Source organism: Oncorhynchus clarkii, chromosome 20 (assembly GCF_045791955.1).
Source record: "Oncorhynchus clarkii lewisi isolate Uvic-CL-2024 chromosome 20, UVic_Ocla_1.0, whole genome shotgun sequence".
Classification (NCBI taxonomy): domain Eukaryota; kingdom Metazoa; phylum Chordata; class Actinopteri; order Salmoniformes; family Salmonidae; genus Oncorhynchus; species Oncorhynchus clarkii.
This window is the reverse complement of record NC_092166.1, coordinates 25,430,874-25,444,959: the sequence shown is the minus strand read 5'-3', so window position 1 is coordinate 25,444,959 and position 14,086 is coordinate 25,430,874. Positions and strand designations below refer to the sequence as shown.

The following is a 14,086-nucleotide window of genomic DNA, read 5'->3' as shown; positions in this document are numbered from 1 at the left end:
TTCCTGTATTTAATCCGACCATGTCTGGAGACTGCCTCCTTGCACTTCCCCACCCACAGTCTAAGGAGTTGGTAGAAAAAACATGATAGAAAAAGGACGAGGTAAAACCAAATCACTGCCAAACTCACAACCAAAGGAGACAAATCTAACCAGAGCTCGCACAACCAAGAAGTTGTCTAAACAGCTTGGATACATACTTTCTACTATTTTAAATAAGTCAAACACCCCGTCATAGACTGTTCTCTCTTCTACCGCACGGCAAGCGGTGCCGATGAACCAAGTCTGGAACCAAAAGGACCCTGAACAGCTTATAGTTCAATCGTTAACCAAATAGCTACCCTGACTATCTGCATTAAACTTTTTCGCACAAACTTTTATTTTATTCATCACATACGCTGCTGCTACTGTTCATTACATATCCTGTTGCCTATTCATTTATATGCACATACAGTGCATTCAGAGATTATTCAGACCCCTTGACTTTTTCCACATTTTGTTACAGCCTTATTCTAAAATTTATTAAATAGGTTTTTCCCCCTCATCAACCCATATAATACCCCATAATGACAATGCAAAAACAGTTTAGAAATGTTTGTAAATGTATTAAAAATAAAAAACAGAAATATCTCATTTACATAAGTATTCAGACCCTTTACTCAGCACTTTCTTGAAGCACCTTTGGCAGAGATTAGAGCCCCGAGTCTTCTTCTGAGGTCCTGAGTGCTCTGGAGCAGGTTTTCATCCAGGATTTCTCTGTACTTTGCTCTGTTCATCTTTCCCTCGATCCTGACTATTCTCCCTGTCAATGAAAAATATTCCCAGGGATGGTTTAGGGATGGTGTCAGGTTTCCTCCAGACGCAAGCCTTGGCATTCAGGCCAAAGATTTAAATCTTGGTTTAATCTAGCCAGCTCTTGGAAGAGCTGTTGGTGGTTCCAAACTTCTTCCATTTAAGAATGATGGAGGCCACTGTCTTTTTGGGGATCTTCAATGCTGCAGAAAGTTTGTGTTACCATTCCCCAGATCAATGCCGACACAATCCTGTCTCGGAGCTCTACGGACAATTCCGTCGACCTAATGGCTTGGTTTTTGATCTGACATGCACTGTCAACTGTGGGACCTTATATAGACAGGTGTGTGCCTTTCCAAATCATGTCCAATCAATTGAATTTACCACAGGTGGACTCCAATCAAGGTGTAGAAACATCTCAAGGATCATCAATGGAAACAGGATCCACCTGAGCTCAATTTCGAGTCAGGTAGCAAATGGTCTGAATCCTTATGTAAATAAGGTATCCGTTTTTTAAAATTTTAATACATTTGCTAAAATATCTAAAAACCTGTTTTCACTTTGTCATTATGGGGTATTGTGTATAGAAAGATGAGGAAAAACTTTAATTGAATCAATTTTAGAATAAGGCTGTAACGTAACAAAATGCGGTAAAGGGGTCTGAAAACTTTGCGAATGCACTGTATCTACCTCAATTACCTCGTACCCCTGAAAATGGACTTAGTACTGGTACCCCGTGTATATAAGCAAGTTATCGTTACTCATTGTGTATTTATTATTGCGTGTCATTACTTTTTTTCTAATATTTCTCTATTTTCATCCTCTCTGCATTGTTGGGAAGGGTCTGTAAAGTAAGCATTTCAAGGTTAGTCTAAACCTGTGGTTTACGAAGCATGTGATGAATAAAATGAGATTTGATCCAAATTAATTTGATGATTACCTTGCATTCATCCGGTTTGGTTTGATCTTTCAGTATAACCTTGAGCTTCTGCAGAACAACCTTCATATGTCCAGAGGGGCCTCTACCATGACATCTACAAACCCACTGTCATGTGAGATCTATTTTCACAGGTGATTGTCAGACATCCACCCAATTCTTTAACAGTACCACGACACTCCCTCCCCTCAGCCCTTTTCATTACAGCAGAGGGCTCCGGGAACAATAATTGTCTGACTGTCTCACTGCCTGTGTCCAAACACGATGCTCAGATAACTTAAAACTATAAAAATGAAAGGTAAAAGGTGAGAATCACAACGCTGTTAGTCAAGAGTAACTTCATTGTGTGTAAACATGAGTATGAAGAGAAAACAATTTACCTTAGGAGAGCCATCCTTTTCCGAGCCACCTGACTCTGCATCCAGTATGGGGGAGGTAAAAGCCCTAAGGTCCTGCAGACAGACAGGGAAGGCTTGTGTCAAACTGTCAATGAGATAATACTAAGGGCTGATCACTTAACATTCAGGACATGCCTCAGATTAACAAACTGGCATGTTATGACATGCAGCATTTCTTTCTCAACACCATCATCAATACGTTAAGTGTAGTCAACATTTTAGCCAATTTTGACTATCTTTGTTACGCCCAGACAGTGATTGATTGGCCCATTTACTGTAATTTACAGTTTTAGGTTCAATATTTAACACTTTAAAATGTGCTTCCTCCAAGAAATGTTAACCTCTAAAAGAGGAGAAACATGTTAAACCACTACTGGGGCATGACATAACCAGGAAATATATTTACCCTATATTCTTCCTCATAGCAAGGATTGGGTTTCCTCATACTGTTCTGTATTAAAAACAACAACAAAAAACTGTTTTAAGTGAGAAGTAGGCATTGGTCTGAAGCCAAAAAAGAAAAGAAACTGACATTATCACAATGCTAATGTGTTTTCCAGCACACAGCTTTGACCTATTACAGTAGCTACAGTACCTTTTAAGTATTGATAGTGTGCGAAGTACTATGTCTACTGGGTGCAAATGAATTAGCATAATGTAAACTCACCCCATTCCGTACAAATGTGCGCAACCGCAACATTCAAACGAGGCTACAAAGAAAACTAATGGGACTGTAGCGACTGGGTTGATGTCAAAATCGGGGGTGTGAACTAGGTTTCTATTCAAGCGTTGATTGACATGGTGATGGCTCTATAGTATTGGAGAAAAGTTGAAAAAAAACAGACCCTCCGTTACATTATGACGTGTCATAACGTACAGCACACATAAAGCAACCATTTCTGTCTTACAATCTCTCTCCACCAGGTGTAGCACTTCTCTCATCGTTTAGAAACAAGAAATTGACAGTGACGGGATAAGGGGGGGATACCAAGTCATTTTTTTCGTCATCATTGCATGCGATCATCATTCTCAAAGCCGCTGTTTACTTCTAAGATCACTTTAGCACCGCCCTAAAAATCCGATTCAAATTCGACACAAACCTTCAAATAGGTATAGGTATGTAATGAAATAGGTATGTAGGTAGGCAAATAGGTATGTAATGACACATATAAACTCTTAGTGTTTTATTTAAATTTTAGAGGCGATAAGGTGATAAATTGGACAGATCGAGTGGGGGGAAAAGCAGTTTTCCCACAAGACATCTCTCCTTCTTACTATCACGCATTAGTTTCGCTTCCCCACCCGCCATTTAAAAAAAAAGACCCGACGGGGCTCATTGCCTGCTTGAATTATGCAGAAACAGGCAGCGTTTAGGTCATGTAATTGATTATGTTGGAAAGGGGAGAAATTGTGCTTCACAATGGTATTGACATTACAGTTGATCTGGAAGTATTACGTTTTTTGGGGCGCTAAAATAAGGGCAATTGTACGGACCAAGGCGATGTACGAGTTTACGTTATGTCGTCTGTCAGCTCCACATGGAACAGCTTGCATTTCTCCGTGACAGTCCCACAATCCGCCCCTCTGCCATAAAGCACTGTGTCCCTGGGCAGTACCATAGAGATGGCGTGCATCGACCTCTTCCTTGAGTCTGAGAGCTGGTCTCACCTCCGTTCTAGCAAAACGCATGCAGTAGTTCACACCACCACACTCACTGCCACTCCACAAACCGAAAGGCCACCTAATAAATGAAAATAAGTGTGTGTGTCGGGAGGGGGCTGTCAAAACTATGAACAAAATAATTGTAAAAATGTATCCTATGGTAGGCGAACCCACCGTCTTCAGATCCACGGAAGGAAACTAAACCATTACACTACGAAATCTGTTCCTAAAACATTGACTTCGACAGAGTATTTAGATTAACAGTCTGGAAGTGTTCGTTCCAAAATGATTTTGTTCATTCACTCAGTACTGATTGAATGTTTATTTCTCTTGCTTAGTTTAAATATAAATAGTCTAAAACAGTTGAATTGTTGAAAAATACTAATTTAATCACATAGCTAACCAAGTTAGCAAGCATGTCATTTTCTTTTGACTGTGCATAGCATGGCACACAATTTAAGCAGGCAGAGAGCGGATTCGATTAATCTGGCCCGGGATCATGGACTGGCAGCTCATGACGAGAGGCAGGGAATGTGTTGTGTAGCTCCAATCAAGTTGTTATGGTGTCATATTGGCTTAGATATGATGGTAGGGAGTTTGTGATAATTGTATATCAGTGTAGAGCATCCAAGTTGTGCATGCCAATCATCAGGTTTCAAAGGTGAAAAGGAAATATTTCGTAGCAATAAACCAATGTAATTGTATGGAAAAGCAGATGTGTATAAACATGTCTAGAGGTATTTTTTCATCCATACATTACTCCTGGAAGGGCAAGGAAAGGCACGGGACTGCTCCAACGATGGATATCATCCAAAGAATACCTACATGAGCTGCAGCAACATGCACCAGCACTCGCAATGAAGCACCTTTGGCAGAGATCACAGCCTCGAGTCTTCTTGGGTATGACGTTACAAACTTGGCACACCTGTATTTAAGGAGTTTCTCCCATTCTGCTCTACAGATCCTCTCAAGCTCGGTCAGGTTGGATGGGGAGCGTCGCTACACAGCTATTATCAGGTTTCTCCATAGATATTAGATTGGGCTCTAGCTGGGCCACTCAAGGACATTCAGAGACTTGTCCCAAAGCCACTCCTGCATTGTCTTAGCTGTGTGCTTGGGGTCGTTGTCCTGTTGAAAGGTGAACCTCCGCCCCAGTCCGAGGTCCTGAGTGCTCTGGAGCAGGTTTTCATCAAGGATCTCTTTTTGCTCTGTTCATCGTTCCCTCGATCCTGAATAGTCTCCCAGTTCATGCCACTGAAAAATATCCCCACAGCATGATACTGCCACCACCATGCTTCACCATAGGGATGGTGCCAGGTTTTCCTCCAGACGTGATGCTTGGCATTTAGACCAACAAGTTCAATCTTGGTGTCATCAGACCAGAAAATATTGTTTCTCATGGTCTGAGAATCTTTAGGTGCCTTTTGGCAAACTCCAAGCGGGCTGTCATGTGCCTTTTCCAGCTGGCCATTCTACCATAAAAGTCTGATTGATGGAGTGCTGCAGAGATGGTTGTCCTTGTGGAAGGTTCTCCCATCTCCACAGAGGAACTCTGGAGCTCTGTCAGAGTGACCATCCGGTTCTTGGTCACCTCCCTTCTGCCCCGATTACACAGTTTGGACGGGCGGCCAGCTCTACAAAGAGTCTTGGTGGTTCTAAACTTCTTCCATTTAAGAACGATGGAGGCCACTGTGTTCTTGGGGACCTTCAATGCTGCAGAAATGTTTGGATACCCTTCCCTAGATTTCCAAAGTCTGTGCCTCGCAATCCTGTCTCGGAGCTCTACAGACAATTCGACCTCATGGCTTTGTTTTTGCTCTGACATGCACTGTCAACTGTGGGACCTTATATAGACAGGTGTGTGCCTTTCCAAATCATGTCCAGTCAATTGAATTTACCACAGGTGGGCTCCAAGGATGATCAATGGAAACAGGATACACCTGAGCTCAATTTTGAGTCTCATTGCAAAGGGTCTGAATACTTATGTAAATAAGGTATCTGTTTTTTGTTTTTTATATAGATTTGCAAAAATGTCTAAAAACCTGTTTTCGCTTCTGGGGTTATTATGGGGTATTGTGTTTAGATTGATGGAAAAAAAATGTATGTAATCCATTTTAGAATAAGGCTGTAACGTAACAAAATGTGGAAAAAGTCAAGGGGTCTGAATACTTTCCGAATGCACTGTAATTGCAGCATGCAACAATTTCAAAGATTTTACTGAGTTACAGTTCATAAGGAAATCAGTCCATTTAAAAAAATCCATTAAATCCTAATCTATGGATTTCACATGACTGGGAATACAGATGTCGCAGATACATTTTAAAAAATTTAGGGGTGTGGATAGGGCTGTGGTGGTCATGAAATTTCAGCAGCCAGTGATTGTCAAGCAAATAACTGTCGTCTCACGGTCGTCTCATTGACCGTTAATTAACATAAACACATTTAGCATCTCCTGGCTAGCCCACCGATGCAGACCTATGGAACATCTCAATTTTAAAAAGTCTAATTAATCCATGTAATATAGCCTACACTTCACAATAAATCCATTATTTATTTTAGACAGGGCTAAAAAAAAGAATAATATGAAGAAAATGTAGTCTATTTCAGATTAACAGAATAGCATACTGTGAGTTGTCCTTATGTTAGGTCCTGATCTGGCTATGCCATATGGCTGTGGGCTACACTAGTTAATTTAGCCGACAAGATTTTCTTAGAATTCTGTGGCATTATTTTATAGTATGAAGAATACAATTGAACAAAGCTAAATAAAATAGAAAATCTATGTTACCCAAACAATGAGGGATTGCGCACATGCTGTGTTGAGTGGTTAACAAAGAAATAGGTATTCATTCCTCTATGCTTCATTTTGAGTTATTAATGTAACGTTGGGCTATATGTTTAGATGTTTATTCATTGTAAGGCTTCATCATGCAACTCTAATAATGATTTGAAAAAAGTTGCTTGAAAAGGCATGAGTTCTGCTTAGTTTCTTTTGCGCAGGATGTACACACTACATCAGTTACTCATTCACAATTTCACAAGCACTTGATAATGCCTAGAATTTCCCGACTGCACCCCCTTCGTGTGGCTGTAATGCACCCTAAAAGAAATCCATGCCTTTTGTGGGCACAACGGTGATCAGGTCAATCTCACAGGCTTCTAGTGAAGACAGACACATCCGGGACGCAACTGTGCGCGTCCTTATCCGAGGTGCATATTGAAGATATTGGAAGAACTGTCCACATTCACTTTTCGTCAGCCAACCAGATGAGTAGGACTAACCAACAGCAAAAGCACTGGCCTATGTCAATCTACTATTCTGTTGTGTGCGAGAAATGAATATTCCAAACAGTCTGGGACAGTTATGGGATGCGATAGATCCCAAATTAATATAACCGCTAGCATCAAAAAAACTTTTATGCAATGTGGCTGATGCAACAGATTAGAGCATTTAGTTTAAAAATGTTGATCAATTATCAGGCTATTTCTTCACATTATAAGTGCAGCAATGTGCACATGGAAGTAGGCTATAAGCTTGAATGCTCCATTAGCGGAAAACACAAATGCAATTATGCATGTAATGCTTTTATTATAAAGGTGCATTTTTATGGTGACTTGAGCTTAATTTTATTTGGCCAGTTTAGTTGTGATACAAACCTTATCAAAACATATAGGCCTATGGGCTCGGCTACATGAGGTTAATGACTAGGATTCTAAAAAGTGGCAAAAAAAAGGCATTGTTTCTTAAGCTGGGCATCATTCAAAAGTGATAATATATCATTCACAAGTGATAGGCTAATAGTCACCCAAATGACTATTCTTGATTTAATCTTTACATATATTATTTAGTGTATGTGTGAAATTTGTTTGGATTTAGAATGGACCATTATGCATCCAACAATACATGTAATCTATGCACTTAAATAGCGAATGGAGGACGCTTTTTTTTTTGTGGCTATATTCCTGCTGTAAATATAAGCACTGTGCTTATATTAGGAAAGTTGAGAAATAAATATAGTAGGCCTAGCCTATAGAAAGCTGATGGGATCCTCTTTTTAGTAGAGGCCATCACTCTGTTTTCTCGCGCAATCTTCTGACAAATCAACTGTAAATTTCGGTGTTCATCAAGGTTCCATTTTAGGACCACTATTGCTGTCACGATATATTTTACCTCATGGTGATGTCATTCGGAAACATAAATGTTAACTTTCACTGCTATACGGACAATACACAGCTGTACATTTAGATGAAACATGGTGAAGCCCCAAAATTGCTCTCCCTGGAAGCCTGTGTTTCAGACATAAGGAAGTGGATGGCGGCAAATGTTTTACTTTTAAACTCGGACAAAACAGAGACACTAGTTCTAGGTCCCAAGAAACAAAGAGATCTTCTGTTGGATCTGCCAATTAATCTTGATGGTTGTACAGTCATCTCAAATAAAACTGTGAAGGACCCCGTTACTCTGGACCCTGATCTCTCTTTTGACAATCATATCAATAATATTTAAAGGACAGCTTTTTTCCATCTTCGTAACATTGCAAAAATCATAAACTTTCTGTCCAAACATTATGCAGAAAAATGTATCCATGGTTTTGTCACAACTAGATTAGACTACTGCAATGCTCAACTTTCTGGCTACCTGGATAATGCACTAAATAAACTTCAGTTAGTGCTAAACACGGCTGCTAGAATCTTGACTAGAACCCCAAAAAATGTATCATATTACTCCAGTGGTGGCCTCTCTACACTGACTTCATGTAAAAGCTAGGGCTGATTTATAGGTTTTACTGCTAACCTACAAAGCATTACATGGGCTTGCTCCTACCTATCTTTCCGTTTTGCGCCTTCCATACATACCTACACGTGTGCTACGGTCACAAGATGCAGGCCTCCTTATTGTCCCTAGAATTTCTAAGCAAACAGCTGGAGGCAGGGCTTTCTCCTATAGAGCTCCATTTTTATGGAATGGTCTGCCTATCCATGAGAGAGACGGAGACTCGGTCTCGACCTTTAAGTCTATTGAAGACTCATCTCTTCAGTAGGTCCTATGATTGAGTGTAGTCTGGCCCAGGGGTATGAAGCTGAACGGAAAGGCACTGGAGCGACGAACCGCCATTGTCGTCTCTGCCTGGCAGGTTCCCCTCTCTCCACTGTGATTCTCCGCCTCAAACCCTATTACGGGGGCTGAGTCACTGGCTTACTGGTGCTCTTCCGTGCCATCCCTAGGAGGGGTGCGTCACTTGAGTGGGTTGAGTCACTGACGTGATCTTCCTGTCCAGGTTGGCGCCCCCCTCGGGTTCGTGCCGTGGGGGAGATTGTGGGCTATACTCGGCCTTGTCTCAGGATGGTAAGTTGGTGGTTGAAGATATCCCTCTAGTGGTGTGGAGGCTGTGCTTTGGCAATGTGAGTGAGGTTATATCCTGTCTGTTTGGCCCTGTCAACCCCTCCTGTCTCAGCCTCAAGTATTTATGCTGCAATAGTTTATGTCGGGGGGCTAGGGTCAGTCTGTTATATCTGGAGTATTTCTCCGGTCTTATCCGGTGTCCTGCATAAATTTAAGTATGCTCTCTCTAATTCTTAATTTTTATTTTCTCGCTCTTCTCTCAGAGGCCCTGAGCCCCAGGACCATGCCTCAGGACTACCTGGCCTGATGACTCCTTGCTGACCCCAGTCCACCTGGTCATGTTGCTGCTACAGTTTCAACTGTTCTGCCTGCGGCTATGGAACCCTGACCTGTTCACTGCTACCTTGTCCCGGACCTGCTATTTTGGACTCTCTCTGTACCGCACCTGCTGTCTCTAACTTTGAATGATTGGCTATGACAAGCCAACTAACATTTACTCCGGAGGTGCTGACCTGTTGCCACTGATTATTATTATCTGACCCTGCTGGTCATCTATGAACGTTTGAACATCTTGGCCATGTTCTGTTATCTCCACCTGGCACAGCCAGAAGAGGACTGGCCACCCCTCAGAGCTTGGTTCCTCTCTAGGTTTCTTCCTAGGTTCAGGCCTTTCTAGGGAGTTTTTCCTAGCCACTGTGCATACATTTGCATTGATGTCAGAGTGATTAGAGGGACAATAGAGTGCTGAATACCAGGAAGTTAGCAAGTTTGGTAGGATACTAATGTCCAGCAGCAGCATCAGAGCTTGGAGAATACTAATTACAGTGAATAAACGTCATGTGGAATTTGACTGCCTTCATGACTCGTGAACGCCGGTGTGGCAGTAATATGGTCACTGCAACAGCTGAAACATGAGGTGATGCGGCGGATGAATGGCACGACAATCGGTCTCAGTATTCAAACATTATCTCTGTGCATTCAAATTGCCATCGATAAAATGGAATTGTGTTCACTGTCCGTAGCTAATGCCTGCCCATACCATAAACCCACCGCCACCATGGGGCACTCTGTTCACAATGTTTACATCAGTAAATCGCTCACCCACACAACGCCATACATGCTGTGTGCCATCTTCCACTGAAGTCAGTTACGATGCCGAACTGCAGTCAGGTAAAGACCCTGCTGAGAACAACAAGCACACAGATGAGCTTCCCTGAAACTGTTTCTGACAGTTTGTGCGGACATTCTTAAGTTGTGCAAACCCACAGTTTCATCAGCTGTCCGGGTGGCTGGTCTCAGACGATCCCGCAGGTGAAGAAGCCTGATATGGAGTTCCTGGGCTGGCATGGTTACACATTATTTAAGGTTGTGAGGCCAGTTGGATGCACTGCCAAATTCTCTAAAATGGCATTGGAGGCGGTTTATGGTAGAGAAATTAGCATAAAATTCTCTGGCAACAATTCTGGTGGACATTCCTGCAGTCAGCATGCCAATTGAGACATCTGTGGTGTTGTGTTGAGTAACTCAACTGCACATTTTAGAGTGGGTTTTTATTGACCCCAGCACAAGGTGCACCTGTGTAATGATCATGCTGTTTAACCAGCTTCTTGATATGCCACACCTGCCAGGTGGATGGATTATATTGGCAAAGGAGAAATGGGAAAGGGATGTAAACAAATTTGTGCAAAAAAATTCAGAGATATAAGCTTTTTGTGCATATGGAACATTTCCGGGATCTTTTATTTTAGCTCATGATACATGGGACCAACACTTTACATGTTGCGTTTATATTTTTGTTCAGTATAGTTCATCAATGTATCATCATGGTCAGCTATTGAAGTAATCAATTTTGTCTCTGAGGAATCAAAGGGTGCGTTCCTAAATTCACTCTGGCTTTCTACTCAGATTTCAGAGCACTCTCATTCGTAAATGTATTGTTTCCAACAGCACAGTTACAGTCACCAACACTCTAGATAACACGTAAACAGCCTAACCACCTCTGCTAGGGTGAGTAAAATGGTCAGTGTTCTCTCATTTGTGTCTGGAAGTAGCTAGCAAGCTCACCAACTTTAGCCAGTTAGCTTTAGTCCTTGACTGCCATTGTGAGGTCAGAACGCTTGTATCAACCCTACTCCTCTGACAGAGCCTCTAGGGTGCACTCTGAACACTCCGAGAACCCACCGTTCTGAATTTACGAATTGACAATCTGACAACTCTCTGAATTCACGAACGCACCCAAAGACAACCCATATGATGCTAGCCTGCCAGCACCTTAATTGTGATCCTATGTTTGTGGATTTAAGGCATTTGATTCAGTTGGCCATGAATTGTTGCTAGCTAGACTCAGCAACATTGGTCTCAGTGAAGGGGAAGTAAATTGATTTAGGAATTATTTTTATGACAGAACACAATGTGTATATACTAACAATTACAAGTCTAGCTTTCTTGAGATTAATAGAGGTGTGCCCCCGGGGTTCCATTTTAGCTCCTGTGTTGTTCTCAATTTTTATTAATGATTTGGGAAATGGGATGCAACCAGCAAAGTTACATCTACAGTGCTGTGACAAAGTATTTGCCCCCTTTCTAATTTCTTATTTTTTTGCACATTTGTCACACTTAAATGTTTCAGATCAAACCAATTTTAATATTACACAAAGATAACCCAAGTAAACACAAAATGCAGTTAAGTGAAAATGTTATTTATTAAGGGAAAAAAGCTATCCGAACATTCATGGTCCTATGTGACAAAGTAATTGTTAAATCATGAATTTTCTGTGGTTAATCACATTTTTTGGAAAGCCGAATTCAATTTCACTAGCCACTCCCAGGCCTGATTACTGCCAGACCTGTTGAATCAAGAAATCACTTAAATAGAACCTGTCTGACAAAGTAAAGTAGGCCAAAAGATCTCAAAAAGAAGGACATCATGCTATGATCCAAAGAAATTGAGGAACAGATGACAAACAAATTAATTGACATCTATCAGTCTGGAAAGGGTTACAAAGCCATATCTAAAGCTTTGGGACTCCAGCGAACCACGATGAGAGCCATTATCTACAATTGGAGAACATTTGAAACAGTGGTGAACCTTCCCAGGAGTGGCCGGCCTACCAAAATTACCCCAAGAGCGCATCGACGACTCATCCAAGAGGTCACAAAAGAACCCTCAACAACATCTAAAGAACTGCAGGCCTCACTTGCCTCAGTTAAGGTCCGTGTTCATGACTTAATCATAAGAAAGAGACTGGGCAAAAATGGCATCCAATGCAGAGTTTCAAGGAGAAAACCACTGCTGACCAAAAAGAACAAAGGCTCGTCTCACTTTTGGCAAAAAAAAACATCTTGATGATCCCCAAGACTTTTGGGAAAATATTCTGTGGACTGACGAGACTAAAAAGTTGAACTTTTTGGAAGGTGTGCATCCCGTTACATCTGGCGTAAAAGTAACACAGCATTTCAAAAAAAGAACATCATACCAACAGTCAAATATGGTGGTGGTGGTATGATGGTCTGGGGCTGCTTTGCTGCTTCAGAACCTGGACGACTTGCTGTGATTGATGGAACCATGAATTCTGCTCTCTACCAAAAAATCCTGAAGGAGAATGTCTGGCCATCAGTTCATGACCTCAAGCTGAAGCGCACTTGGATTATGCAGCAGGACAATGATCCAAAACACACCAGCAAGTCCACCTCTGAATGGCTTAAAAAAACAAAATGAAGGTTTTGGAGTGGCCTAGTCAAAGTCCGGACTTGAATCCGATTGAGATGCTGTGGCTTGACCTTAAAGGCGGTTCATGCTCGAAAACCTTCCAATGTGGCTGAATTAAAACAATTCTGCAAAGAAGAGTGGGCCAAAATTCCTCCACAGCGATGTGAAAGACAAATTGCAAGTTATCGCAAACGCTTGATTGCGTCTCCTTTGTCACATAGGGCCATGAAGGTTCGGATAGCTTTTTCCCTTAATAAATAAAATGATCACTTAAACTGCATTTTGTGTTTACTTCGGTTATCTTTGTGTAATATTTAAATGTGTTTGATGATCTGAAACATTTAAGTGTGACGTGCAAAATAATAAGAAATCAGGAAGGGAGCAAATACTCTTTCACAGAACTGTATATGCAGATGATAACGTCATAATCATGTGCTCCTTCTCTGGTTCAGGCTGTTGAAGTCACTGTCACTGCAGACCTCCCTTTATGGTCTCAAACTAGTCTTGAATGTAAAAAAACAAAATTCATGATCTTTACCAGAGCTTGAACTCTGCCAGAGTTGTCATTGTCACATCTGGTGGCTTATCCTTTGAAAAATGGCGTCCTACAAATACCTAGAGTTGAAGTCGGAAGTTTACATACACAGGTTGGAGTCATTAAAACTCGTTTTTCAACCACTTCACAAATTTCTTGTTAACAAACTATAGTTTTGGCAAGTCGGTTAGGACATCTACTTTGTGCATGACAAGTAATTTTCCAACAATTGTTTACAGACAGATTAATTCACTGTATCACAATTCTAGTGGGTCAGAAGTTTACATACAGTGCCTTGCGAAAGTATTCGGCCCCCTTGAACTTTGCGACCTTTTGCCACATTTCAGGCTTCAAACATAAAGATATAAAACTGTATTTTTTTGTGAAGAATCAACAACAAGTGGGACACAATCATGAAGAGGAACAACATTTATTGGATGTTTCAAACTTTTTTAAAAAATCAAAAACTGAAAATTGGGCGTGCAAAATTATTCAGCCCCCTTAAGTTAATACTTTGTAGCGCCACCTTTTGCTGCGATTACAGCTGTAAGTCGCTTGGGGTATGTCTCTATCAGTTTTGCACATCGAGAGACTGACATTTTTTCCCATTCCTCCTTGCAAAACAGCTCGAGCTCAGTGAGGTTGGATGGAGAGCATTTGTGAACAGCAGTTTTCAGTTCTTTCCACAGATTCTCGATTGGATTCAGGTCTG

At 41.3% G+C, this 14,086-nt stretch overlaps 1 protein-coding gene across 2 annotated transcripts in view; it reads right to left on the bottom strand.

Annotated features, from left to right (window-relative positions):
* Positions 1 to 14,086, bottom strand: part of LOC139376124 (5'-AMP-activated protein kinase subunit gamma-1-like) — a 60,167-nt gene that overhangs the window by 41,660 nt on the left and 4,421 nt on the right. For both annotated transcript variants that reach the window (XR_011627880.1, XM_071118334.1), the window contains exon 2: positions 2,107 to 2,178. Coding sequence is in view for 1 of the 2 variants with exons in the window: in XM_071118334.1 (XP_070974435.1) it covers positions 2,107 to 2,178 (72 nt within the window). In the remaining variant the exon portion in view is untranslated. The remainder of the gene's footprint in view (positions 1 to 2,106; positions 2,179 to 14,086) is intronic.